At 45.0% G+C, this 23,177-nt stretch overlaps 3 protein-coding genes across 19 annotated transcripts in view; 2 read left to right on the top strand and 1 right to left on the bottom strand.

Annotated features, from left to right (window-relative positions):
• Positions 1-11,365, top strand: part of COG3 (component of oligomeric golgi complex 3) — a 67,743-nt gene extending 56,378 nt beyond the window's left edge. For both annotated transcript variants that reach the window (XM_038569575.1, XM_038569576.1), the window contains 3 exons: positions 3,155-3,282; positions 4,649-4,747; positions 9,431-11,365. In XM_038569575.1, coding sequence (XP_038425503.1) covers positions 3,155-3,282; positions 4,649-4,747; positions 9,431-9,460 — 257 coding nt within the window. In that variant the 3' untranslated portion in view covers positions 9,461-11,365. The remainder of the gene's footprint in view (positions 1-3,154; positions 3,283-4,648; positions 4,748-9,430) is intronic.
• A 3,061-nt stretch (positions 11,366-14,426) lies between these two features.
• The window catches only part of CBY2 (chibby family member 2), a 103,365-nt gene continuing 94,614 nt past the window's right edge, over positions 14,427-23,177 (top strand). The window contains exon 1 of one of the 4 annotated variants that reach the window (XM_038569573.1): positions 14,427-14,541. The gene's annotated coding sequence lies outside the window, so the exon portion shown is untranslated. Of the gene's footprint in view, positions 14,542-15,166; positions 15,313-23,177 lie in introns of those variants that run through there. The other 3 variants (XM_038569571.1, XM_038569574.1, XM_038569572.1) reach the window with 3 other exon arrangements.
• The window catches only part of ERICH6B (glutamate rich 6B), a 56,400-nt gene continuing 49,146 nt past the window's right edge, over positions 15,924-23,177 (bottom strand). For 10 of the 13 annotated variants that reach the window (XM_038569559.1, XM_038569565.1, XM_038569563.1 and 7 more), the window contains 3 exons: positions 20,184-20,556; positions 18,069-18,253; positions 15,924-16,381 (listed from right to left, as the gene is read on the bottom strand). In XM_038569559.1, the coding sequence (XP_038425487.1) occupies positions 16,166-16,381; positions 18,069-18,253; positions 20,184-20,556 (774 nt within the window). In that variant the 3' untranslated portion in view covers positions 15,924-16,165. Of the gene's footprint in view, positions 16,382-18,068; positions 18,295-18,882; positions 18,987-20,183; positions 20,557-23,177 lie in introns of those variants that run through there. The other 3 variants (XM_038569567.1, XR_005376225.1, XR_005376224.1) reach the window with 3 other exon arrangements.

The raw sequence follows: 23,177 nt of genomic DNA, 5'->3' as shown, positions 1-23,177 counted from the left end.
GACTCTTGAGCAGGCTCTGTGCAGAGCCCCACACAGGGCTTGATCTCATGACCCTGAGATCATGACCTGAGCCAAAAATCGGATGCCTAACCAACTGAGCCACCCAGATGCCCCAACAGTATAAATTATAATCATAGTTAGCTGTGGTAGTAGTAGCCAGTTCTTTTTTTTTTTTTTTTTTTCTCCTTAATTTAATTTATTTATTTGAGAGAGAGAGAGCCCACTCCTGGGGGGAAGAGCAGAGGGAGAAGGAGAAGCAGGCTCCCTGTAGGGGCTCGAGCCCCGGAACTCCAGGATCCTGACCTGAGGCCAAAGGCAGCAGGTGCTTAACTGACATAGCCACCCAGGTGCCCCTAGTAGCCACCTGTTCTGACCTTTCACAGTCAGGAGCAGACTTGTCATTCCATAACTCAGCACAATACCAGGAAAGCATTCTGACCACCTCTGGATTAATTAGGACTTTGACTCAAGATTTCAGTCACTTGTAGGGCTATTTAGAAATAGGAGGTGATTTTACTTTTGAATGTTTATATAAATGAAACTCTTGGGTGCAATCAGTCTTTCTTAAAATAGGTAGAAACCAACAAACAGGCATAGCTGTACTTAATACAGCTAAGCCCAGGGGCTTGACGCATAATTAATATACTTTTCTTTCTTCTGTGGAAAGATCCTCTTTCCACACTCAAAACAGGGACTGTCATTTTTTCAGATGGCATCCTACTGGAGTCCCCAGTGTTAGGTGTATTATACTCTATGGCATTATTAGCACAGTCACTAGTAAAGCAGGAGTAGATGGAGGGCAGCTAACAACGGGACAGATTGCAGTGGGGCTTGCTGTTTTGTCATTAACCCATTTCCTGTCTTTCTGAGGGCCGAGGTCTTGGCAAATAGAGCAGTGGCACTTCAGTTTACTTAGTTCTTGCATCTTCTGGTCCATGTAGCCTCATGGAGCTGTGGAGTTGCTTTTTCTTCATCTGTAGTACAAGAAGCCCATGCTGAAATGTCAGGGATGTTTGGGTCTTTAGTGTGTAGGAGCATCGAGAACAATCTAGGGGACTTGTCTAGGGCCCTAGAAACCCAAGGTGATTGGTTCATGCCATCTTGATCAGGTTCCTGGGGATCATTTCATGATTATAAACTCAAAGGAGATTGAGTCGTAAATTAGGGTGCCAAATTGTTAATGTACTCTGAGAAATATACCTTTATGAAGAGCCTTTAGAGGGCTCCTCTGTTCACTAGGCTTCACACCCAGCATTTGGTTATCAAGAGCTCTGAAAATTGATTTGGGGATTTTTCAAGTATGTTAGTGAGGATAGAACCAGAGCCCATGGAATTAAGTGCCCTAAGGGAACTTCCATTTATTTTATGAAAAATAATTCCTGGATTGTTTGTTCTTTCTTCTTGAGAGCCTTGATACTTTCTTACCCTACTCTACCATAGCCCTTCTAAATTAAAAAAAATGTTTTTAGGGCAGCCCAGGTGGCTCAGCAGTTTAGCATTGCCTTCGGCCCAGGGCATAATCCTGGAGACCCAGGATTGAGTCCCACGTTGGGCTCCCTGCATGGAGCCTGCTTCTCCCTCTGCCTGTGTCTCTGCCTCTCTCTCTCTCTCTCTCTGTCTCTTGTGGATAAATAAATAAAATCTTAAAACAAAATGTTTTTAATACGGCATAAAATTTGAGCTTTGAAGAAGTATAAGATGAAAAGTAATTCTATTTTCCAGCTCCAAACCAGTCCTCTCAAAGGTAGCCACTATTAATAGTCTCTTTTCCACAGTCATTCCACATATGTACTAGCCTATATGGACTTTAAAAATATTGTACAAATAAAATTATACCATATGCCTTGCTTTTTTTTTTAAATTCTGCCTTTTTTCTTTTTTACTTATTCTGTGTCTTGGAGCTCTTTCTGTACTGGCATATCCAGCTTTATGCATTCTATTTAATGATGCATGGAATGCATCACTCTAGCATAATTTCTTTAATAATTCTGTTAATAGATAAAGTATTTTTTAGTTCTTTTTCCCATCCATTCTTTAATGTCCCTGTACACATGGATCTTAGTATTTTCTGAGTATATCCATAGATACATTTCTAGTAGTGGTAGTATTAAGTGACAGAATATATGTGCATTTTCAGTTTTGCTAGACATTGCTGAATATCCCTCCAGAGAGGCTAAACCAGTTTATACTCCCGGGAGCAGTGGATGAGAAGGTTGTTTCTGCACACCCTTACCAAATGTGGATCTTCACAGTCTTAGTTATTTTTCCCAATCCTAAAATACCTCAGTTATTTTAATATACATTTCTTTAATTATGAGTGATCTTTAAAATTATTAACCAGTCTTTTTCTTCATAGCTTTCTAGGTGGTTTCCTCTTTTAAATGACCTCATAAAGGTCACTACTCTTTTCCATTGTACTTCTTTTCAGACACTATACTTGGGCTACATAATTATTTCAGTTAACAGTTTTCTGGAATTCTGTATCTTTTCTAATAATACAGTATAAGAATGTAACAGATGGGGGTACCTGGGTGGCTCAGTCAGTTGAGTGATTCTTGGTTTCAGCTCAGGTCCTGAGATGGAGCCCTGCTTCAAACCCCGTGCTCAAGCGTGGAGTCTGCTTGTCCCTCTCTCTCCCCCCCTCTGCTGCTCCTCTCACTCATGCTCTCTCAAATAACTGAATGAAATCTTTAAAAAAAAAAAAAAAAGACTGTAACAGATGTATTTTTAGATATCATTAAATATGTGTGGATGTTTTCAGAATGATCTTACAAGACAAGAGAGCATCTCTTGCTGTGAGTGAAAAAGCTCATTCATAATAAAATGATTCTTACTAGTATCTGCAAATCATTTTTTATTTTGTCTTCACTGTTCTCTAAATTCCAAAGGCACCATAATATAGCCCCTGTGAGTGTCCTGAAGGGTGTTGGAGTTTTTTGCTGCCCTAGCCTTTGGGAGTAGAATTTTGTATACAGTAGATAATGAAAGTTTATAGGGCTTGTGGTTAAACTTGATCAATAGGAAAAGTGAAAGAAAATTTGGGGAGAAATAGAGTCCTTTCTTCTGCCATTTTTTCTCTTCCTTTATTCCCCTTTGAATGAAAACGGAAGTGTTTCTTTTTGTTTGTAACACTAATGAGGTTAATTCTTTTCAGCAAAGGTCAGTGACCTTGTAACAAGTGTCTACAAGACAATAAAAGCAAAGCTGCCTCTGACTTTGAGAAGTATGTCGTTGTACCTATCCAATAAAGACACAGAGTTCATCTTGTTTAAACCCGTTAGGGTGAGTATTTTGATATTTTATTTGAATGTTAGCCAGTCTCTTTAAGTTTTCTTGCCTTGTCTACCATTTTCCTCTTCCTGAAGGCATTTAAAAGTGTTGGCATGCTATTCTAGTAAAGTGGATTGGTGATCACTGTAATTCTTGAAAAGCTTACAAAGCCAGCAACTGCCTGATTGTATCTCCCCCACCCCAATCACTATCCTTTGTCATAAATTATTGTCTTACCTTTGGCAACAAGGTAATTTTGGCCTTAAAGTACAAAATAGTAAATAAGTACGTACGTCTCTAGACCCTATCATTGAATGTGGCCCAGTACTTGAGAAAGCAGCATTTCAGGAATTATGCTTCATTTTCCTGGTGAGTAGTGGAAATAAATGACTTGCAGTGGTCACCGAGGGATTAAATGTCAGAGCAAATTTAGTGCTTATAACTTCCAGCTCTGTGTTGAGCTCACATCTTTACTGAAGGCATTGGTTGATTTTTAAAGTATGTTTTATGTGTCTGGGAACTTTATTATCTTTTGTGTAAGGAATTGCTGCTGAAGGCTCTTATTATTCTCTGGGGGAACAAGGCTTACTAGAGTTTAGTTTTTCCAGGAAATATTATCTGGTAAGTCTTAGTCGGGTTGTGCTAGCATGTGAATTATTAAGTGCAAATTACATGTCTTTGGTAATCCAATGAAAGATACATTTCTTCCACTTGTTTGGCAAATATTAAGATTTAACATTCTTAGAGAGGCAAACCAAGAACAGACTCTCAACTATGAGAATAAACTAATAGTTACCAGAGGGGTGATGAGTAGGGGAAATGGGTGAAATAGGTGATGGGATTAAGGAGTATACTGGTTGTGATGAGCATGGGGTAATGTATGGAAGTGCTAAATTGCTATATTTTATACCTGAAACTAATATAACACTGTTAACTAACTGGAATTTAAATGAAAATTAAAAAAGAAAAGATTTAACATTCTTTTTTTTTAATAAATTAATTTTTTATTGGTGTTCAATTTACCAACATACAGAATAACACCCAGTGCTCATCCCATCAAGTGTCCCCCTCAGTGCCCGTCACCCATTCACCCCCACCCCCCGCCCTCCTCCCCTTCCACCACCCCTAGTTCATTTCCCAGAGTTAGGAGTCTTTATGTTCTGTCTCCCTTTCTGATATTTCCCACACATTTCTTCTCCCTTCCCTTATATTCCCTTTCACTATTATTTATATTCCCCAAATGAATGAGAATATACACTGTTTGTCCTTCTAAGATTTAACATTCTTAATGCTTCATGTTTAAGAAAATCTGTATTTCATATGTGCTCATATGTTTCTGGTGACTCATTTAATGACATTGCCTCTTCTTCTTTCTAAGAATAATATTCAGCAAGTCTTCCAGAAGTTCCATGTTTTGTTAAAGGAAGAGTTTAGCCCTGAAGATGTCCAGATCATTGCTTGTCCTTCTATGGAACAGGTAAATCCCATCATCTAAAGATCCTATTACTTTTATTATTCCCTCTTGGTTATTTTACTTGAGTAGGTAATGTCTTTGAGAAATCATGTATTTATTTTAATTTAAAAAATTGTACTTGGGCAGCCTGGGTGGCTCAGCGGTTTAGTGCTGCCTTCGGCCCAGGGCATGATCCTGGAGACCCAGGATCAAGTCCCATGTCAGGCTACCTGCATGGAGTGTGCTTCTCCCTCTGCACCCCCCCCTTCTCTCTCTCATGAATAAGTAAATAAAATCTTTAAAAAAAAAAATTGTACATTATTTTATTCTGATGAGCAAGAATTCAGACTTTGAATTGCTCTCTTTTAGTGATGACACTATAATTTTTAATTGCTTTTTAATCTTTTCTGCTATTGAAAATTGCTGTGTTTAACATGCATGAACTGTTTGTGAAAGATTCAAATAATGGTATTTAGGTTGCTGAATTATTTGCAGTATGCATGATAAGAGGCCCACATTTCACATGAAAAAAAGTTAACTTTAGCGATTCAATGTTAGAAGTATTTGTTTTTTCTCTTCTTAAATTTAAAGAACTGAATACAGAGCTCAACCTGTGTTTACTGTCATTCATGTATTCAGTTCAGCCAGCAAGTTTTTATTGAGTCCGTGTTATCTATTAGGAGTAGGCTGGTGCTATGGAGGGTATTTTATTTCCAGTTTTAAGTTTGGTATAGCTTAGGAGTTTTATATATGTAAGGACTAGAGGGTGTAGGAGAGAGTGGTAAGTTGTGGGGGCCTAGTCAGAGTTGGTGGAGAGCTTGGGGAAGGAAGGGACTGGAGGCAGTGAGTGTGGGTGAGTCTTTTGGGAGTTTTACCACATTGGGAGAGAAAAGGTATAGCTGGAGGGGAGATAGGGTCTTTTTTTTTTTTTTTTTTAATTGAGATAGAACTCATGCAATAAAACTCATCCTTTTAGAGTGGACAGTCTGTGGGTTTTTAGTATATTCACTAAGTTGTGTAATATCACTGCTAAGTCCAGAATATTTTCATATTTCCCCCCAGAAGAAACCTCATACCCATTAGCAGATTCCCCATTCCTCCATCTTCTATAATTTATTTTTTTGTCTCTATGGATTTGCTTCTTCTGGACATTTCATTAAACAAAATCATACAATACATGGCCTTTTATGACTGGCTTCTTTCTCTTATCAGAATGTTTTAAGGCTCTTCCATGTTGTAGCATGTATTAGAACTTTATTCTTTTTTATGGCTTTATGTAGTCCTTTGTATGGATAGATGGGTCAGGATGTGTCTGTGGTTCCAGGATTATAGTTAAAATTCTTTTTTTTTTTTTTTTAAAGATTTTATTTATTCATGAGAGACACAGAGAGGCAGATATAGGCAGAGGGAGATGCAGGCTCCATGCAGGTGGGAAGCCGTATGTGGGATTTGATTCCAGAACTCTGGGATTATGCCCTGAGCCAAAGGCAGACGCTCCACCGCTGAGCTACCCAGGCGTCCCTAAAATTCTTTTTTAGTAAGTAATTTGGAGTAATCATATTCTGTGTGATTATACCACTAACTTGATACCTAGTTAGGTTTGTTTTCAGTACTTAGAGATTTTTTTGCCACCATTTTGATTTAATTTTGTTTTCTTATATAAAATATTAACATGGTTCCCAAGTCAGAATTCTAGAAAAAGGTAGAATTGGAGGCATCTTGCTTCCCTTTCAGCCCCCTCCAGCCTTTTCCTTCTTTTGCTCTATAAATAACTCTTGCTTTTATTTGTTACTGGATTATCTTTTTCCATTTTTTTTTCTTCCTTTAAAGATAAGGGAAAATGCATGTTCTATATTCATGAGGAGTTTTTAGAGAGGGAAAAATTGATGCTGGAACAATGTCCTTGAATAGCAAAGGGGGGGATGGAATCTCAGGAACAGTTGGGGAGTGGAGCCTTTGTTTAGGTGCACGGGGGTGGGGGTATTCAGTTGCAAAGGAAAGAAAGTCAGTGTGTGGGCACACGTGGGGAGATGGTGGACATGATAGGGCCTCATGGAAGTTCTCATCTGATTGCTTCGTGCCTGTGAGTGAAACAGGAAGCAGAGTCACCACTAAAAGGGAGGAGGTGCTAAAGATTTGGGGAGAAAGGCTCAGTTGAGTTCAGTGGTTATGAATCCAAGAGATACCAGTCAGCATGGTTGTTTGTTTTTCTTCCAGTTACAGTCAGTTGCAGGCGTGTAGATGAGAGTAGTCAGGTGGGGCTTGCCAAGAACATGCAGGGTTTCTGGGCTCCTGCCGACTACTGCCAGCAACATACGTGTTTTAGTATATGTGTATATATTTGTAAATTAAAAGTTTGACAGTAATCAATCACATTATGTACAACCCAAATTGCTTTGCTCTTCTTTTCCCTATTCATTTGATAGGGAAACCACTACATTGGGTTACAGGAACCATTGGGTTATAGGGAACCACTACATTGTTCTCATGAATGTACCAGTGGATTACAGCCTATGATTCGAGAAACACTGATAGACCATCATTCTGTGCCTTGATCCCCTTTCAGAACCATCTTTTCCAGATAATAATGATAGCTGATTTTTTTTTTTTAGAGAGCAAGCAGGGGGAGGGGCAGAGTGAGAGAGAGAGAATCTTTTTTTCCCCCCAAGATTTTTACTTGAGAGAACGAGAGAGAAAAAGCAGCGGGGGAGGGGCAGAAGGAGAGGGAGAAGGAGAATCTCAAGCAGACTCCCTGTTGAGTGCGGAGCCTGACAACAGTGTTCAGTCTCATGACCCTGAGATTATGACTTGAGCCAAAATCAAAGAGTCAGACATTTAACAAACTAAGCACCCCAGTACATGGTATTATTGACTGCTGCCTGCTGCCAAGCACTGTTCTAAGGATCTGACATGTATTATCTTATTTAATCTTCCCTTGAAAATATTTGCCCCTTTTAATTGATGAAGTAGCCATGGCCCTGAAAGTTTAAGTAAGTTGGTTGAGTTCCTCACAGGGTAGGAACCAGAGCCTTGTCTTCTGATCTTGTACATCATTGCTAAAGGGAACCCTTTCTCTCCCATTTTAAATTTCCCTGGAGGGGCACCTGGCTGGCTCGGTTGGCGGAGCCTGTAACTTTTGGTCTTGGGGTTGTGAGTTTAAGCCTTACGTTGGACATAGAGCTTGCCTAAAAAAAAAAAAAAAAAAAAATTTCCCTAGAAATTGAATGTTTATGACCCATTTTCTTAAGATCCAATATATGCCAGTACAGATTTTTTTGGTAACTTAATTTTGTTATAATTTTAAACTTACAGGAAAAATGCAAGAATGGTAATAAGGAACTTTACCCAGTTGTTTACACCTTACTCATTCACTCTTATCATTATTATCTTTTCCTTCTCCTCTCCCACCACCATTTTTAAAGCAATTTGAGAGGAAGTTGGGAGACACTGTGCTCCTTTACCTGGATATAGTTCCGTGTACTTCCCAAGAACAAGGAATTCTTTGACCCTACCTCCCGCCCCATGGTGATCATAATAGGAAATCTAACATTGATGCTATGGTCTAGGTCATGTTCAGATTTCCTTGAGTGTCGTGATAATGTCCTTTAAAAAAAAAAAAAAAGATTTCTTCATTCATGAGAGACACAGGCAGAGGGAGAAGCAGGCTCCCCACAGGAGCCCAATGTGGGACTCGATCCTAGATCCCGGGATCATGACCTGAGCCAAAGGCAACCGCCTAACCGCTGAGCCACCCAGGCGTCCTGATAATGTCCTTTACAGATACTTCTCTCCAGGTCCAGCATCCAGGCCACGTGTTGCTTTCAGGTCTCACTTTTCTTTAGTTTCTTTTAACCCAGAGCAGCTCTGTAGGCTTTTTGGCTTTCTTGACCTTGACAGGCCAGTTATTTTGTAGAATGCCCTATAATTTGGTGTTGTCTATTTTGTCATGATTAGATTGAAGTTTTTTATTTTTGGCAGGAAAAACACAGAGGTGATGTTGTGTCGCTCTCACTGGGAGTACAAATTTATAGAAGAGATTAGGGGGGCAGTTATTTTGATCACCAAAATGGTTTGTACTGTGTAGGAGGGTTTACTGCCAGGTTCATTTAACCGCATGTCTTCTAGGGCCTGGGTAATAGATTTGTGGTGTGCAGACTGCACACCTACCCTGTCCCATGGTGGGTTTCTCTGCTTCTCTCAGGTGCCAGCTCCATGTCCTGCCTGCCCTCCTGTACAGAGTGGGCAGGGTGCTCCAGGGGTCATCAGAGTTAGTGACTGAGCTGAAGTTCACTCCTTGGCCTGTTATGCATTTAAAAATAATCATTCAAAGAATTCAGCATACACACAACTCTTTCCCACAATACACTCTGCGCAGGAAAAGGTGCAAGTGATAATTTAGATCTGTTTCTGTCTCTTCTCAGGGATAGAGATAGGTATGGTATGTAGTTTTTTGGTCTAGTTTGGCATGTAGTTTTTTTTTTTTTTCCTGTCATTTTCATTGGATTCAAAGTAAGTTGAGGGCCTCGATTCAGTGATAGAGTGTGACCCCCTCACAGGGTGCCACTGCACAAATGAGTCCAGCCGTGTTCATTTGACTTCTTAAAAATCCTAAACTTTTTCTCTCATTCTGTTTTTGAGGATCTAAACAGCACTTCAAGTTTGGTATTTGATGGCAGAGCTAACGTAGCCTTTCCTTTGGCTTTTCAGCTGAACCTCCTGCTGTCAGTTTGTAAATAACCCGGCCGGCCAGGCCGCGCGTCAGTGTCTGCGCGGCTGGAGTGGGCTGAGGAGTCCGGGGCCTGCAGGACGCTGCGGAACTGTATGTGGGAATGGCCCTGAGAACCACAGCCGTGCTGCTCACTGCTGGCTGCACGATGAAGTATAAGCAAAGTGTTTGGAAGATCGGTGTTTCCCTTTCAAAAACATCAAAATGCCAAAGATTAATCTGGGAGTGTGCGAACTGCCTTCTTTAAAAGGTCACGAGAAACATGAGTTTTTTAGAGGTAGCTATGGTGGGCGCGTGGGGAAATGGTTCTTAGCAAAAGATGTGCAATGAAAGTAGGTTACAATAAGTAGTGCAGAGAAGAACTTTACAGAAGTACCGTTCATTAGAAAGCTTCTACGAGTAAGGTTTGTCAAAGCACGAAACACTGCAATACTTTGAGCCACAGAGATTCCACGGTGGCTATTTTTTACTTCCAGAAATCTTATTTCTATGCTATATTTAATGAAATGTTTCTCCTATCACTTTGAAGTTTTGTTTGGAGTAGATGGGGTGCGTCTGAGAACACATTTCCTGGGAATCTGGGGTGTTCTGTGTGTTTGATATGAGGTGGTTTTGAGGTGCAAGGACCTCGTGTATGGTCCCGGTGTCTGTACTCCTTGAATTCAGGTGCAGAACGTTCAAAAGCAGGGGTTGGAGCCTCCTTATAATAGATATGCACAGTATCTTTAATGAGAATTGTCACGGTACCACAGTCTGTGTTTGTGAGTGGGAAGCACCAATTAAGGTGTCTTCAGTCTGGTACGTAAGGGAGAGAAGGTAACCTAAGGAATAGTATATTTCATGCACGAAGCTTAGGGCTACCAGCTTTCTGGGCACTGCCTTTAGTTTTGGTAGTTCTTTGAAAAGTGAACACTTTCTTGTCCCACTTTTACTCATTGGCTGTGTCGTGTACCAGCCTTGTGGGGCTCTAGCCCTGTCACCGCAGGATACATTTTACTAACAAAGATTAGGAGGATGAAGATGGTCTACCCCTTGAAATCTACCATATTATATCAGGGATTGTCACATATTACACACATCTATGAGTTTTCCTACAGAAATCTACTTGCTGAGTGGATTGGTTTTGCCTCTGATCTTGGGAACATAAGCTGCTTTTCGGTTCAGAAGGAATTTTGGGTTACTCAAACACTATCTAGGGATGAACACTGAAAAGAGGGTTCTAGAATGTAGCCAGCTGACCTCATTCTGCAGAGAGGTCTTCCCCATAAAGCAGACTCTTGCAATGTGTAGATAGGTTACATATCCTGATGTCTGTCATTTTAAACAGGTCACGTGTTCTTTAGCTCCTTTTAAATCGGTGATGAATGTGGCTTGACAGTCTATTTTGGGAAGGTATAAGGTAAAGAGGGTCCATATTCATTCTTTGACATGAAATGATGAATCAGGAAGATTGTATTTACGTCCACTTACTATTTTAAATACATGTTTAATGAAATAAACTGTAAAATATCCTGTTTTCTGTATTATATGTACATTTGATTTTTTAAATAGCCTTTCCAAAGAAATGAGGGCATGATTATTATACAAATACTGTGACTGATTTAATTTGATGTACAGAGCAGGCTGCGTTCTTAAGGATAAAAATATTTGATGGCACTCATTCTTGTGTTTTGAATCTTTTATTTCTGAAACACTCAAACAGCTTACAAAGTACTGAGTAGGTGATGGTGACCCAACTTGTAGGCTAAATGAGTATTTGTTTAAATCTGTACAGTTTCAAGTGTTTACTTATACAAAAAGTGTACATACTTTCAAATTAATTTAAGATGCTTTATATTATTTGGCTAGAAATTGCTGTTTTTAATAAATGTGAATTTTTTTAAAAATAAAGATTTTTGCTTCCTATTCTGTCCTTATATGTCTGTGTATGGATTCTTTTTAAAAACAAATTTTTAATTGAAAATTTTATTGAGTTAGCTTGTGATTCACATGCAGTTTTAAGAAGAGAGTTTTAAGGAGATCCCGTGTCTCTTTTCCCCAGTTCCTCCCAGTGGTAACTCTTGTGAAAGTAGAACACATCACAAGCAGGGTGTCAACCCTGGTACACTCCACCACTGGGCTGTTCACGCTTCCCCAGTTTTACTTGGGCTGTATGGATTTTTTTGTAAGAATATTATTGTGGAAAGACATTTTTTTTTAATTTATTTTTTTTAAGTTTTTTTATTTATTTATGATAGTCACAGAGAGAGAGAGGCAGAGACATAGGCAGAGGGAGAAGCAGGCTCCATGCACTGGGAGCCCGATGTGGGATTCGATCCTGGGTCTCCAGGATCGCGCCCTGGGCCAAAGGCAGGCGCCAAACCGCTGCACCACCCAGGGATCCCAAGACATTTTTTTTTAAGCCTCTTAATGCTTCATTAGTTGGAAGGTAATTTAATGTTAGGGAAGTAGCAATAAAAATGAGTTTTTATTTTCTCCCTGGTTTAACAATCCCATATCTTTATTTTTTTATTTTTATTTTTTTAAAGATTTTATTTATTCATGAGAGAGACAGAGAGAGAGAGAGGCAGAGATACAGGCAGAGGGAGAAGCAGGCTCCATGCAGGGAGCCCCACGTTGGACTCGATCCCGGGTCTCCAGGATCATGCCCTGGGCCAAAGGCCCAGGCCACCCTGAGCCAGGGATCCCCACCAATCCCGTATCTGTAAATTCTCTTCTGCTATTTATTACCTTAAAAGAAAGAATAGTCAACCTTCGGGCCGTAGAGAATCTTTCATTGGTTGGTGAGAGAATGTTGCTTCTCAGAAAAGAGGAACTTTGTCACTTGCTCTCTGGAGCACTTCTGTCCTGCGGGTGGCTTGGCCAGCAGCTTGACAATCTGCCAGCATGGGGACCCCTGCCCATCTGTGTTTCGGGCCTCGACTCCCCACTCCTCGTCCTCTGGACCTGTCCAGGTCCTTCCAAGTGCACACAACAGGAGACATCACTGTCACTTGGCAGGAAAGGGCTCTGCCCAGAGGAAATGGGGGACTGGGTAGGGACAGACCAGAGGCTCAGAGAACCAGAGGGATAAGAGCAGGAAATACCACGGATGTATATAGTTCTTCAAAGCAGGAGATAGTGTAGACTCCAGTGCTGTAGCAGGGTCCTGGTGTCACCACCACAACCACATTCGTCTTGGGACAGGTTCAGGAAGACAGTCTCTGTGCCAGCTATTGATTTACAGCCTCTCAGCTCAAGACTCTGGAACTGGACCCTGAGAACATAGCTCCTTTGCAAGCAGGTGCAAAGTTAGGCTTTGTAGGGTGCTGGAGGTACGCTGCCGGGCACGGGGAAAGGGGACTCTTGCTCAAACCTCTTTCTTTCCTTCTGCACGGCAGTTGTGGCAGCGTGTGGGGGTCTGGGGACACTCGCTGTACAGTGCTCTTCCTGGTGTCCTCATGGGAAGCTTGCAGCTCCCCAGCACTCCAGTGAAATTCCCCACCAGCCAGCAGGCCACAGCTCCAGCTCTGTCCTCAGCCTTGGTGCTGGTGGGGGGATGAGGGGGCTCTTTGAGGTTCTTCCCTCTGTCCTGGGTACTTGCAGCCTGTCCCTCACCTCCACTCCTCTTTGTTCTGCAGTCCCTTCCCTCTCAGCCAGGGACTCTGCTTTGCTGTGCTTCTCCACAAAGCCGCACTTTTGTGGTTTTGCTACTGCTTGCTCTGATGTCTCTGTAGTTCCCCTGGAGGCAGACAACCTGTTCTTTCCTCTTTGGGCCTTGAGCACTTGGTGAAAGCTCAGTGTGTATTTGCTGCATGCCCTAATTAGTGACTGAATTAATTAGTAATGTTGTGGGCACTGGACAAGGCTCCATTTGCCTCTGGGTGCTCACTGATTGTCACTCAGCAGGGAACCCTTGGGTTGTGTGCAACTGAACAGGTTGGTATTCCTAAACAGCCCAACTTAGTTCATTTTCGTTTTCAGGAGAAGCACCTCTTCCTGCCAAGTCACTGAAGATAGAATGATGGGAAGGGCCCAGGGTATGCCGCGTAGAGGGTGCTACAGGTGGAGGTGGAATTATGCCCTCCCACCCCCACCCCGCGCATTCTTATGTTGGAGTCCTAACCCCAGTACCTGGGAACGTGACCTTATTTGGAAATAGGTTGTTGCAGATGTAATTAGTCAAGATGAGGCCCTACCGAGGCGGACCAGGCCCTATCCAGTGTGGCTGGTGTCCCTATAAATAAAGGACTTTGAGGCAGGGAGAAGGCCGGGTGAGGTCTGGGGTGTGCTGCCTCAAGTCCAGGACCCACCAGAAGCGGGCGAGGCTGGAACAAACACAGGCCCCCCCTCGCGCCCCTGGAGGGAAGCTCTCGCACCTCCGGGTTCCAGAAGCACGCCCAGCAAGTTTGTGTTGTGGCGGGCACCCAGCGTGGGCCTCCCGCGGGCGTGCGGAGGGTGGGATCTCCATTCGCGCACCTCCCGGCCACCCGGCTGGCGGCCTGGTTTCCTTCCCAGTCTGGGAGGTGATTCGCTTTCCCTTGTGCAAAGCTCCTGATTACCGTGTGACTCTGTCCTGTTTCTGGTGACGCTGGTGCATAGCCCCCGTTACTCCTATGTGAAGTCTCTGGTCTTTTAAATGTCGGCAGCCAAAGATTTTAAAAAGGGGGCTGACCAAACCAAACACCTCTGCGAGGGCACCTGGGGGCGGAGGGGGGGCTCAGCGGGGGAGCATCCGCCTTCGGGCCAGGGCGTGACCCCGAGGTCCCATGATCGAGTCCCGCGTCGGGCTCCCTGCATGGAGCCTGCTTCTCCCTCTGCCTGTGTCTCTGCCTCTCTCTCTCTCTCACACACACACAAAAAAAACAAAAAAAACAAAACAACCTCAAAACCCCCTCCGCGAGGCCGCCTGCTGACCAGCTCTGCAAGTTCGTGAACATGTCCTCGCCCTCGCGAGAGGAGGAAGGTCGGCGTGGGAACCGGCTGGAGCTCGCGAGAACCCACGCGGCGGAAGGCCGAGCGCAGGGCCTTGTGGGCGGAGGCGCTGCTTCCGCTCGCCCCCCCCCGGGTGTGTGCGTCTGAGGTGAGCCCGGTGACTGCCCTCCTGTCACAGGTAAGGAGACGGGCTGGCTGCTCGGCCCAAGTGGGCACAGCTTGCGGGCTGGGGTGGTGGCCCCCTCGCCGGGGGGCGTGCCCGCGACCCTCCGTGGTCCTCCACGGTCCTCCGCGGGCCTGAGGACACGACCGGGCCAGCGCGGTGCCGGCAACAAGCGGCCACAAGCGTGGGGGGGAGGGGAGGACTTGCTTGTTGCTGAGACCTTCTTAGAAGCTTTCCCCTCCAGCGGCTGGTAAGGGCTTCTGTGCCCTGCGGCGTCGGGCTCCTTGCCTTGCACGGTGGCGACGTGAGGAGAGCAGGGGAGCCGGGCCGCGAAGGTGGCGGCAGGCTCCGGGGTCGCGGTCGGGGTCACGGCCGGTTGCCAGGGCTGACTGCGAGGAAGGGGTTTCCCTTCCGGTCTTGGTTTAGGGCTGCGGCGCGGGTCATCCTGGGAAGTTGGCGGTGTCGCGGGCGGCGTGAAGGCCACGCCACACGGCCGCCCAGCGCCCGAGTGCCCGCTTTTTCTAGAAACTTCTGCGTGCACCCGGTGCGCAGGCGTCAAGACCTAACTCCGCCCTTCCGGCCCACGTGGGGCTGCGCCCGGAGCGGCCTCCTGAGGAGGCCGGTTGGTGACCTCTGGGGTCTTGCAGCGACGTCGGGGAAGCAAAGCCACGTGATGTGAGGCGCGCAGATGGCGTCTTCAGGACGAGGAGGACGAAAGTCCCCCTAGCTTTCGGCGGCTTCCCTCCCTCCGATCCTTTCCTGGGACCCACTGCACCTTCCTTCAAGGTGACTCATTTCCTGTTTTCCTTTACCTGCGCGAGTTGGGGACTGTCACCCATGAGCAAAAAGGCCCCAATTAGGCAGCCCGAGTGGCTCAGCGGTTTAGCGCCGCTTCAGCCCAGGGCCTGATCCTGAAGATCCAGGATCGAGTCCCACGTCAAGCTCCCAGCGTGGAGCCTGCTTCTCCCTCTGCCTGTGTCTCTGCCTCTCTCTCTCTAATAAATAAAATCTTACAAAAAAAAAAAAAAAAAAAAAAAGGCCCCAACTAGCGGAAGGTTTTTTTTTTTAGTGTGTGTCCTTTTGGGCTCCCGACCAGCCCCCGGTGTAGGGGACCTGCTGTAGCTTGATGTTGGCTTGCTGTGTGTGGGTCTCCCTCCGCCTGGGAAGGCGTGGGAGACGGGTGTTTGTGATGAGGGGAGGGTCACTGAGAACCTCCGGGGATATCTAGACCCAGTTTTGCTGACGAGGAAACTAAGGCATAAAGCTACTTGTCCAAGGCCACATAGCCAACAACTGGCACAGGTAGGCCTTGAGACAGCCTGGGTCCTGAGTCAACCCGAGTACAGGAAGGCTGCAAAAGAGCTTCTGCGTTCAAGTGACCAGTGGAAGCACGCGGGACAGGTGTTGACATGTATTGCTGCCTCCTGAAGCGGCTTACTTCCGGAGCTCTCAGGTCAGGGCTGATTATGTTTTTTTCTGCGGCCAGCCACAGATTGTTTTCTCAAACCAAGGAGCTGTGATAGGTCCAAATTACAAATCAATACTCAAAAGATATAAATAGGGCTTTGGGGTTTTCCTTGGTGCTCCTGTTTCCTGAGAGGTTCAGCGGTTGCTGGAGAAGCCCAGTTTGGTGACTGCTTTACTCTGGGAGGTGAGGGTTGTTTTTCAGTTCCAGGCGCTGTACTGGCACAATCTGGGCGTCCTCTATCAATTTTTCCAAATCAGGGATGGTCAGGAAGTTGAGGATCCTACTCATTTTCCCCAGGAGGACCTGTATCTTCCGAGCAGTTGAACCACATTCTACCTCCAGGATGGCTTTCTGCCTCATTGCACTCAGCACCTCTGGCATTATGAACTGTGGGAATTCACAGAAGGCTCGGTGAGGACACTTGCTGCCTGGACATCATGCTTCCCACCCCAGGATGAGTCCCTTTGACAGGACCAAGTCTTCCCTGCAATGTCTCTCCAGGGCAAATCTATGCTCTCAGCCCTCCCACCAGCATCACTTCACTCATTTGGCCTGGGCCTGTGACAGCACTGCTACAGAGATGGGAGCTGAGGCCACACACTCATGCCTGACCCCTAACCAGAGGGTTACCAGCTCCTGGGCCTCTGTATGGCCTGCCTTGTGTCTTCCTGGGAGTGTCTGGCTTCTCCCTGTGGATTCCTACCACAGGGACAGAGGGAGGCCGAGGCCCTATCACAGCCAAGAAGCCATCCACAGTGTCTGCCAGTGGGTCCCACTTCCAGCTTGGGCTCCCTTGGAGCATGTCTGGATTTTGCTGGGATGAGGCACTGCTCCCCAGGGAAGCCACCTCTAGGCCAACTTCTGCCTTGGTTTGTAGCCTATAGAGGCTGAGCAAAGGGCCTCCTGGAGGGAGAAGTAATAAAGGATCGTACCAGTATGTTTGGTTTGTGTATCCACCTTATGAAATGTTTTCATGCACACTATCTTATTTAAGCCTTACAACAATGTGGTGTACATTTTATGACAATAATGGGCATAAAAAGTGCATGAGGCCTGCCTTGTGTGTTGCGGGGGGGGGGGGGGTGGCAAGGACAGCCTATTCCTCTCCTGAGCTCTGGGACTAGGGAAGGGTCTCAGGAGCCTTCCTTCTTGTCTACTCAATCAGAACTTCAGGATGCACACTCCCCATTTGTAGTGGGTTGAACGGTGGCCCCCAAAAGGTACGTCTGATTCCTAATCCCTAGGACCTGTGAAGGTCACTGTATTTGGAGAGAGAGTTTTTGCCGATGTAATTAATTGAAGGATCTCAGGGTGAGGTCATCCTGGACTTAGGGCGGGCCCTATATTCGATGTCTGATGTCCTTATAAGAGAAAGGAGAGGGAGACTGGACACCCAGGAGGCACAGAGAAGAAGGCTGTGTGACTGTAGAAGATAGGAGCAATGCCTCCACAAGCCAGTAGACGCCCAGGACCACCAGAAGCTGAGAGGAGCAAGGGAGGATTCACCCCTGGAGCCGGCTGGAGGGAGTGTGGCCCTACTGACACCTGGATTTCAGACTTCTGGCCTCCAGAGCTGTGAGAGAATAAGTTTCTGTTTTAAGCCACCCAGTTTGTGGTAATTTGTCCTGCAGCCCTAGGATATGAACACACTTTGCTACTTTCTTGCCTGGCCTGGGCTGAGCTCCCTGAACTTCCAGGGTCTCATTTATGTTGAGATGAGTGTGTTGGGAGAGAAGAGAAGAGGACCCCAGTGGCAGGCCTGCGGACATAGATTTCCTTCCTCCTGGTTTCTGTTCCTGCCAACTGACAGGGCTGATGGGAGTCAGAGAGAAAACACATGTTGACATCTTTGGGGTTTTTTTGTCTGGCTTGCGGCTGGGCTCCTTGAGGATGTCTGTTTCCTCAGCTCACACCTTGAGGTGCTCAGAAGTTAAATGAACGCTTTTGTGGAGCATCAGGTCAGCGAAGGTGGCCGTGTTCTCTGTGGGTTGCAGTGATGCAGAATGTGGCCCAGAGGGAGGCCTGTGGCCTGGCCCAGTGGGTGCTGGCCTGGCAGAGGGAGTTGAGACCTTACCTTGTACTTGGTGCCCAGGTTTAAGCACACGTGTTTCTTTTGGTGTCGGAAGCAGAAGGCGATCTTATCCTGGCTCCTTATTTGTACTTTGATGTACTGGTTGATTTTCAAGGAGATGGACTGGACAGGAGGTGCGTGGACATGAAGAGTTAGATTCCACCAGTTCCAGGCCTTCTGGTGTTTGCCTTTGGGGAAGTAGTAACCCAAGTTTTGGCTCATGCTCAACCTAGACCAAGAAGGGATCAAGCAACCATGGCACTTGGCCTCTTGTGCAAGGGGCAGAGCCCCCTCCTGTGGTGCGTGCAGGCCAGCCTCCCTCCCCTGCCTCCTTCCTTCTCTCTGTCCTCCTGGCCTGGGCTCCCCTACCCCTGCTGACCTGCACAGTCACCTGGGAAGCTTTTACAGAATGCAGATCTGTAGGCCCACACCAGATGGACAGAGTGTGAATCCAGAAGGTGAGGGGTCAGCCCTTCCCCAGTCTGAGCGTCACCCTTTCCCTTGGGTTTTGATGGGCTGAGATTGAGGGAGAAGATGTGGTATCTCTTGTATGCCTTACCTGGGAATTTTTTTTAAGTGCTTTATCTTAGGCTAGGTCCGATGTCATAAAATTTTTTACTCGTGATTTTATGTATGACTCTGGGCAAGTCACTTACTTATATCCTCTGAATCTAAGTTTCTTTGTCAAGAAAATACAAGTAGTTTCTAATTTCCCTAAGGGCATGAAAGTAAGTGTCATTATGGAGAAGAGGCCCTACAGAATGTGGCCAGATACTATGTGAGATAATTGGCTGAGTTTCTTGCCCCCAATCACTACCTGGTACTTCTTGCATCCAGTAGCTTTTTCTACCCTTCAGACATCAGTTTCTATACAAAAGGCCCTCAGGGCAGGTCAGAGAGCTCTGAGAACAAGGTTGTCACCTAGGAAATAGTGTTTTAAAAACTCAAAGAAAAAAAATGAAAAACAAACCCAAAAAGCCAAAAAAAAAAAAAACAAAAAAAAAAAACCCAAACTCCACAAAATAAAAAACTCAAAGAATGTTTCAGAAAATATTATTTAAAACGGAAAAAAGATTTTATTTATTTATTTGTAAGAGACACAGAGAGAGAGGCAGAGACATAGGCAGAAGGAGAAGTAGGCTCCATGCAGGGACCGTGATGAGGGACTCGATCCCAGGATCATGAATGACCTGAGCCAAAGGCAGATGCTCAACTCCTGAGCCACTCAGGCAACCTCAGAAAATATTCTTAAGGGGCACCTGGGTGGGATAGTCAGCTAAGCATCCGATTCTTGGTGTCAGCTCAGGTCATGGGATTGAGCCACACGTCAGCATGGAGTCTGTTGAAGACTCTCTTCCTCTGTCTCCTCCCCATCCCCCATCTCTCTTTCTGTCTCAGATAAATAAATCTTTAAAACAAATATTCTTAAAAACCAGTTTTGGGAGAGTGAAAATATTTTTTTGGAATTAAAAGCAAAAAGTCTGGTTTTGACTATCAAGAAGAAAGAAAGTATAAAGTTGATGCAAGATGGTAGGCATTTCCCACTCCATGATCACTCAGTGGGGAAGGGGGAAATCCTGAAAAAAATGGAGGACTTACCCCAAAAAGGTGGAGAAAGATTTTGAAGTGGCTGGTAAGGTGGTTTCCACAATTGCCAGAGATGGGAACTTAAGAACTAAGTTCAGTTATCATGAAATATTTAGAAGTTTGGTTTTTGTGCACAGTACATGCATCTCTGAAGCCCTCACCATACCCTCCTCTCTGAGACACGTGGGACAGAGGGGCACTGGGTCTTTCTAAGGTAATTCTCACCAGGAAGTGTAGAGGACACCGAGCTAATAGAACTGGTGGTCACTGTGAGTCTCTGCTCTTCCACCCTTGGGGAAGCAATAGCAACAAGGACAGAGCGCCTTTCCTGAGGTCAGGGACCTGCCTTGCTGCCATCATGATACCCATTTCCCCATTTGCAGCATGTGTGGGTCAGAGAAACGAATTCACAAGCAAATAAGGGAGAGACGTAACCAGTGAGGGAGGCCGGCCATGTGGACTGGGAATCAAATGTTAACCACACTGCCTCTCTGTGGGGAGGGATGTTTGGGACTCATGACCCAAACTTACCAGATTTCTCCATTTTCATCATAGAAGGTGGCATGGCCACAGTTGTTGGTAAGGGCCCGGACACATCTTTCTTCACTGTCTTCCAGAATGATGTATGTGTACTCTCTATCTTTTGTGCTGAGGATGAGCATAGCCAGCCTTCCTGACGGGTAGCTGGAAGACAGTTAAGGCACAAGCAGCCCCATAGAGGATGCGGGCCTTGGGAAAACCCACGCCCCAGCCCTGAACCACAGACTTTTGAGGTGCCATATGAGTCAGTGTGAATGTTCCTGGGCTTCAGTGGATACTGTATCTGGCCTGATCCATCAGGAAGGAGAACTTGGAAGACAGTCTCACTGGGATAGAGAATTAATTTTCCATCATGGGCATGCACCTGGGAAGAAAAGATGAGCTTATAAAAAGTGCACAGGGGCTCACTATCCCGATTCAGAGCATGGGGTTGTCACTAGAGTGCTTGGGATCTATTTACTCTCTGAATGCCCACATTGCCACTCCACCTGTCACTACCCCCTCCCCCCATCACTACCACCACCTTGCTGAGGATTCTGGCTAGGAGACTTTTCAGGGCCTTAGTTTACTTGTCTAGGTGAGGCAGAGGCTGAAATGGATCACTCTTTGTGCATTTTAAATTATCATTTAAATCCTGATGGTTATTGGTTGTTTTACTTTTTTCTTTTATTTTAAAGATTTTATTTATTTGACAGAGAGCACAAGCAGGGGGAGTAGTAGAGGGATAGGGAGAAGCAGACTCCCTGCTGAGCAGAGTGCCTGAAGCAGAACTCTATCCCAAGACCAGCATCATGACCTCAGTGGAAGGCAGACACCTAACTGACTGAGCCACCCAGACACCCCTCCTTTTTTTTTTTTTTTTTTTGATGAATATATTTTATTTATTGGAACATGAGTTGGGGGATCCCTGGGTGGCGCAGTGATTTGGCTCCTGCCTTTGGCCCAGGGCGCGATCTTGGAGATCCGGGATTGGATCCCACGTCGGGCTCCCTGCATGGAGCCTGCTTCTCCCTCTGCCTGTGTCTCTGCCTCTCTCTCTCTTTCTCTCTCTCTCTCTCTGTGACTATCATAAATAAATAAAATCTTAAAAAAAAAAAAACATGAGTTGGGAGGAGGGGTGGGGTGGGGCAGAGGGAGAAGCAGACTCCCCACTGAGGGATATGTGGACCTCTATCCCAGGACCCCGAGATCTTGACCTGAGCCACCCAGGTGCCCCAGTTATTGGTTTAGTTTTCTAGGGCTGCTGTAACAAAGTAACACCACTGGGCGCTTTAAAGCTACAGAGACTTATTGTTTCACAGGTGGGGAGGCCAGAAGTCTGAAATCAAGGTGTCAGCACAGTTAGTTCTTTCTGGAGGCTCCAAGGAAGAATTTCTTCAATGCCTCTCTCCTGGGTTTTGGTGATGACATGGGATCCTGGTTCCTTGGCCTGCCTATACATCACTGCGATGTCTACTTCTGTCTCATGTGCTTTCCCCTCTGTGTCTCTGTGTCTTCACATGGCCATCTTCTTGGATGAACCAGTCATTCCAGGTTAGGGCCCCGCCCTGCTTTAGCACAGCCTCCTCTTAGCTACATCCTTAGAGACCAGTTTTCCAAATGAGGTTCCATTTGGAGGCACCAGGTTTAGGACTTAAATGTATCTTTTTGTTTGGGGGGGGGGATATAATTCAACCCATAACATTAACATTATCTAGGGTTTTTAAAATTTCTTCTCGAATCAGTTTTAGTAAATTATATTGTTCTAGGACATTGTTTTAGGTAGATTTTCAAAATTTTAGTCCTAAAACTGTTGTCATAAGGTGTTTAAGAAAAAACCCTTTATTATCTTCATTCTTTTTATTATGACTATCTTCTCTCTTTTTTTTTCCTGGATAAACCTCATCTGATGATTTGCCTATTTTACTAGCCTTTCAGAGAGCTGGCTTTTGGTTTGATTATTCTATTTGTTTCCCACTGTATCAATTTTTAGTCTTATTATTATCCTTTATATACTTTTATCTTCTGTGGGTCTTCTATAGTACTCAATTTTATTTTTCTAATTCCTTGAATATATTGAGCTCTTTGGTTTTCATCTTTTTTCCTTTTTGAAGGTTTTATTTATTTATTCATGAGAGAGAGAGAGGCAGAGGTATAGGCAGAGGGAGAAGCAGGCTCCCTGCATGGAGCCTGATGTGAGACTCGATCCCAGGACCCTGGAATCACAACCTGAGCCAGAGGCAGATGCTCAACCACTGAGCCACCCAGGCGCCCCTCATCTTTTTTCTTCTTCACAATCCTCCTCTCCTTCTTAATATAAGCATTTAAAGTATAGCGTTGCTCTCAAAATACCATTTTAGCTGTTTCCCACGTGTAGAGATGTTTACCTTTCACTCCATTTGAAATATTTTTGAATTTCCAATATGATCTCTTCTTTGACACACAAGTTATTTGCAAGTGAGTTTTTAAATTAGCAAATGCATGAGTTGCTTTGGGTGATGTTATTATTATTAAAATTCATTGAGGTAAGAGAGCATAGTCTATGTGATATCAGCTGTTTAGTGTTTGCTGAGGCTTGTTTTATTTTGTGGCCAGTGTGTCATCAATTATTGGAGCTGTTTCACATATGGTGATTTCCTTGCGAAGGACACATGTCCTTGTCTTGCGTTCCCATCTGGGCATTAACACCCAAGTGCCTGGATTATCAAGATGCACTGTTCTCCCACTTCTCGCCCTCGGCTCCCCACCACACCATCCCACCTCACTCACACCCTGCTCACGCTCTTACTCTTCTGATGTTTCAGTTTCTCTCTCTTTCTGGTGTTGATGATTTTTCTTCCGTTCTTACACACTCTGCTCTGCATCTGATGCTTTTTACATCTCATCTACATTTCTCAGATGTTTGCAATGGGAAGGTTTTTTGGGTCATCTAGTGTCCCATGTTGCTCTAAATGGAAGTCAGTGGTTCTCCTACTATTATTTTTAATAGTTGAAGACCCCTTTGTT

The sequence above is a fragment of the Canis lupus genome, chromosome 22, assembly GCF_011100685.1.
Source record: "Canis lupus familiaris isolate Mischka breed German Shepherd chromosome 22, alternate assembly UU_Cfam_GSD_1.0, whole genome shotgun sequence".
Lineage (NCBI taxonomy): Eukaryota > Metazoa > Chordata > Mammalia > Carnivora > Canidae > Canis > Canis lupus.
Note: the sequence above shows the minus strand (reverse complement) of the source record. Positions and strands in the feature narration are given on the sequence as shown.